Genomic DNA, 4756 nt, shown 5'->3' with positions numbered 1-4756 from the left:
TTGTCCATATCACAATGGGAGAGAAAGGTATAAATAGGAGGGTGAGGATTGTTAGGTTTTGGGGAAATTATGTCTGCATTGAATGTAATACTAATTATTGTGCGAAATATTGGTTGTTGTATTTATTCTCTACAAAGTTGCTTTAAAATAGCAATAATATGTGACAGGTTACTGAGGTGGGGTGAATTCTGTCCCCTAACTCATTTGCAAGGGTGGGGATGTCCACTGTACGGATTTCTACGATCAGGTGGCATCCGCGTTCCAGATACAATTTCTGGAAAGTGACATTTGAAAGAATATGTTAATGACATTGGACAAATATGTAGAAAACTTTGAATAATATGTATTTAAATTTCAAATTTACGAAAATAAAAATAAAAAATAGGTCAACAGTGTACGACTGTCATCCGTTTGAAATAATGTCGCCCCTGCCTCTGCCAAACAACCGACGCTGTAATTGGTTAATATCCATTTACACATGAAACACCATTTTTGATTGGTTCAAATTTAGTAGCTGAGAAAGCCGTGGAAATTTCCATTTCTCCTATTCTACTCTATCACTCTTTCTCTCTTTCATGGCGACTAATCGTGTATGTTCTGTTGCTGTATATATCGACCAGAAATTAAGAACAGCTGCCATTGTAAGTGTGTTAATACTTTTTATTTTCGTCTGTATCTGTGTTTAACTTTACTGAAAAATTAACCGACCGTAAATTCGTTCACCGAGCTAAGGTTGACCTTTAGCATTTAATACATAGGCCGTCTATAATTGCTGTCGTTGGTACCCGGGTTTCCTGAATATTTTAATTCAATTTACAGCCTTATTTTAACCATGTCAGTGGTGATATTACATTTACTGACTTATTACGAAACACATTACAGCGTGTCTGTGAATACTCATCGCGATCAAAATACATGACATGTCATTATATATTGCGTTGCGTATGTGTGTCTGGTGACACGACTATCGAGGCCCGACAGGTTGACCTCAAACTGAACCCACAGACTTCCTCAATGTGTACACGTTCTTTTTCTTTTTTATTTTACCGTACGTGCGCGCCAGTTCTGACTGTAATCGGTGTTAATGGAAATCTTAACCTTCGAATACACAGTGATGTAGTGTTCGTGCTTTTAACTAGCTGTGTTGCTAATATAATTATGCAAGTTCACGTTATTATCTTTATTGTTTTGGGTATTTCAATGTTGTCTTACAACAGATCAATTAATTTTTCATCAACATAATAAACTGAAGAAATGTTGAAACTTCCTTCAAGTTAATTCACGGTGTATCACAATATTTCGTTCCATCGCAAATTAGCAGTCTTACTGTTATTCTATTTTGAAATGTATGTAAGGGTGCCATTGCATGATATTTGAGCATGGAAAAGGTGAGAGCAGTTTCATCTATATGCCACTTGACGTGTATAGACAAAACAGACTTGCGTATGGAATTCTAATCACTATAGAATCTACGCACAAACAAGACCGAGTGTGGCAATAAAATACAACTTACAAGTTGGAATAAAGAAAATTAATTTGCAAATCTTACTGGCTTTGTGGGCTTGCATGCAGATTTCTAATTATTTATGCCAATAAAATAGGCACGATATTGAATAAGTTGAGAATACAGCGAAAATCATTGCAGTTTGAAACAATGTTTACATTTTTAATTGAATGAGCCAAAATAAACTAGTGTCTAGACGTAACACACATTGAATAAAGGAAAGTGAAGGGATGATTATTAGAAACCAATTATTGTTTCAGTAAATCGCCAAATAAAATCAAATGTTGCATAATGTTGAAGTGTGGAGCTGATTAATTTCCGCCAGAAATAAAATATACGTGTATCAAACATGTTGAGAATAAATAAAATGGATGCGAGTGTTGTAATGTAAGGGGTAATAGCCACATGCTCCGTTTTGACATGGATGAATCCTTTCCATGTGAACACCTTATTAGAACCAGTAACGCTAAGGTTATTTGATACTGAAGTTTTTATTGAACTTTAGGAGCCAATCAATCAATAACTAGTTTGTTCATATTTGAAGATTGAACAATGACTTGGTTCTGCTATTAAATACACATGTATGTTACAAATTTATAGGCAACAATGTCACAGCATATCATAGGCTACTGTTCTTCAGTGAGAGACATTTGTTGTCAGACATCTGCAGCATGCTTGCTGTGCTCTCGCTGTCGCTCGCAAATGTCGTAAATTACGAAATTTGTACAAGATTTACGAACAAAATAAATATCTATTAGTAAAATTTACGAACACATTTTGTACAAAATACCCTCGCAAATCGCCCTCATTTAATTGTCAAGACTCGACTGTGATCATCACGCGTGTTACGGTTTGAGTGATTGCCATTTTAAAGTTAAACAATGTCCCGTTACTTCTAAGATTGCAACAATTGTTACATGGTGATCGCGATCAACACGGAACTGCCACTGAATGTATTTTTCCACTCTAAAGTTATTTTGGTGTCATCGCACATGCGTAGTTTAGTCGACGTGTGTTTCAAGATACCCCGCGACATTACTCTCAGTATGGAACGGTTTCATGTCGCCCTTATCAAACACGTGATTTGTTTATTTATTGAAAATGGAGACTACGTCAAAAAGGAGCAGACAACTGCTCGACGAGTATTTTTCACGACGAGATGGAGAAACCGCTAAATCGTGTTCAGAACCAGAAACATATAGGTGTCCTAACCCTGACAGCACCAAGAAACGGAAAGTTGATCGTACTGCAGCACGATTTCAGAAATAATGGAAGGTTAGCTGCGGTTCCGTAGCGCTTTGGTGCGACATACAATCTAATTTTGCCCTACCAATTTCATTCGGACGTCTTGTTTTTATTTTTGTTGTTGTATGTCGAACCATGGAGCTCTTTTTTTAGCTCCATGGTCGAACATGGGCCGGCCAGTGTCTGTCACGTAAATAATGCGGTCGGCAACATAGGGCTATTATTCCACAGCTAATGGAAGGTGAGACAATGTTAGCGAATCGATCGAAAAATACTATAATTTGTGTAACATTCTTACCGGGCATTCTTAGCATTGAGATCGAGTTACAAGACCGAAAGTTACTTTAGTTACTTTTTCACTTTAATTCAGAAATTTCGATGAAAATAATAGTCATTTTGTGTCGTCATAAACGTCAACATGCGGGTTTGCATGATGAGCACGGGAGATTACTTCATAATAATATTGATTGGCACAGAGTTTTTTTCTGAGAAATTTCCCGTGAAAATTTATTCACAGACTTGTGTTCTAGGCAGTGAACTTTCGAATGATGACTATTTTCTCCACTGTTAACAATGTGAGCTTATCATGAATATGTTTAATTAATACTGAGTTATTCAAATAAAGGTTCTGGTGTCTACATTTTATATTTTGTTGTGATGTTTTGTTGTACCATCATAAATGGTACATTTTGTGGAGCAGACTGCCTAATTTGATGTCATGAAATTACACACAAAATTAGTGCTCAGGTTGCACTAGCAAGCACCATTTTCAGCATGCTGTTCTTGTTTTTGGCTAACGACAGAGGGGACACCTCCCTCTCCTTCTCTCTTCCCCGTTGTGCTCGGTCGCGGGAAAATGCTCCGCAGTTTCCAGAAAAAGTTTACTAATACTTTTTTTTCTTGATTAGTAAATTTACTATTACCTAGCAAATTCCAGAGAGAGCCCAGGCTTGGCAAAAATGTTAACAAATGTTGTTTTCAAATTACCCTTGGAATGTTCCATATCGTGGTATTGTTCTTGTTTTGTTATGGTCAAACTATTGTTACTTGTTTTTATAATTGATTTGTCAACATTATGTGCCTATTTTACAAATGTTACTGTCATGTAACCAAATCCTCATTCCTAAATTTATGTGTTCTCTCAACAGTTACCTACAGTGCACTATATGCAGCATTCAATTTGAAATAGTTGATAAGATTACGTTTACAACAGGATTTCACCATGAAAGTACCTCAACAGAAATGTGCCCTTTCTGAGTTAGCTATGGACGACTGTGACAGGAGAGCTAGACCTTGTGTTTACCAAAGTGATGAACATAATCATAATCAAGACGTTGAGACTGATTCTGATCACAGTTCATTCAGCGCTTGGTCAAGTATACCAATTGTGAACGATCCTATAATATACCCACGGACACAACAAACATACAACTCCAGCATATTGCCAGATATCCACACTCAAAGGACGCTTTTCGAGAGACCTTATATTGTTACTTTAAATTTGCATCAAAACTGGTCTACAACATCTGTGCGAACTTTGCCGAATCTCAGAACCAGTTTAGAACATTTGGTAACAGAGGATAGTAGTGATGAGCAGAGTAATCATGAACTACAACAGGGAATTGGTTCATGTAGTGAACCAGCTGTCCCACATCCTGCTAACCCGTTTTGGGATTCTGAGGAGTAGAATGAACCCCTGACACATCATATAAATACATATTTATTTTTGTATTTCATTTTTGTGCTGATGTTTTAATAATTCATCTTCACTTGAAACAACCCAATCATGTTATGATGTGCTGAAATAAGTGCAGTTAACAGACGGAGATCAGTATTTATATTCGAAAGCAGAAACCTGATCATATGCCATCTATTATGTTTAAAGAAACAACGTTCAATAGTAAAGAATTTATTTGTAAATAAAGTAATAATGATAAATTGTTGTTTTTGTCATGCATGTTGGTTTACTTATTATTTCACTACATCTTGTATATATGTATTAGAAAC

At 36.2% G+C, this 4756-nt stretch overlaps 1 protein-coding gene across 1 annotated transcript; it reads left to right on the top strand.

Annotated features, from left to right (window-relative positions):
- The first annotated feature begins 522 nt into the window (after positions 1–522).
- Positions 523–4687, top strand: LOC100372123 (uncharacterized). Its single transcript, XM_078009997.2, has 2 exons — positions 523–641; positions 3898–4687. Exon 2 carries the CDS (start codon positions 3972–3974, stop codon positions 4434–4436), a length of 465 nt encoding a protein of 154 aa, XP_077866123.1. The 5' UTR covers positions 523–641; positions 3898–3971; the 3' UTR covers positions 4437–4687.
- The last annotated feature ends 69 nt before the right edge of the window (positions 4688–4756 follow it).

This window comes from Saccoglossus kowalevskii, chromosome 2, assembly GCF_978046115.1.
Source record: "Saccoglossus kowalevskii chromosome 2, keSacKowa6.1, whole genome shotgun sequence".
NCBI classification, from domain to species: Eukaryota; Metazoa; Hemichordata; class Enteropneusta; family Harrimaniidae; genus Saccoglossus; species Saccoglossus kowalevskii.
The sequence above is the reverse complement of the archived record's forward strand: the minus strand, read 5'-3'. Positions and strand labels throughout refer to the sequence as shown.

What these genes read in the sequence shown, in the direction of transcription:
- LOC100372123 (XM_078009997.2), top strand. Translation starts at nt 3,972, where the DNA reads ATGAAAGTACCTCAACAGAAATGTGCCCTTTCTGAGTTAGCTATGGAC.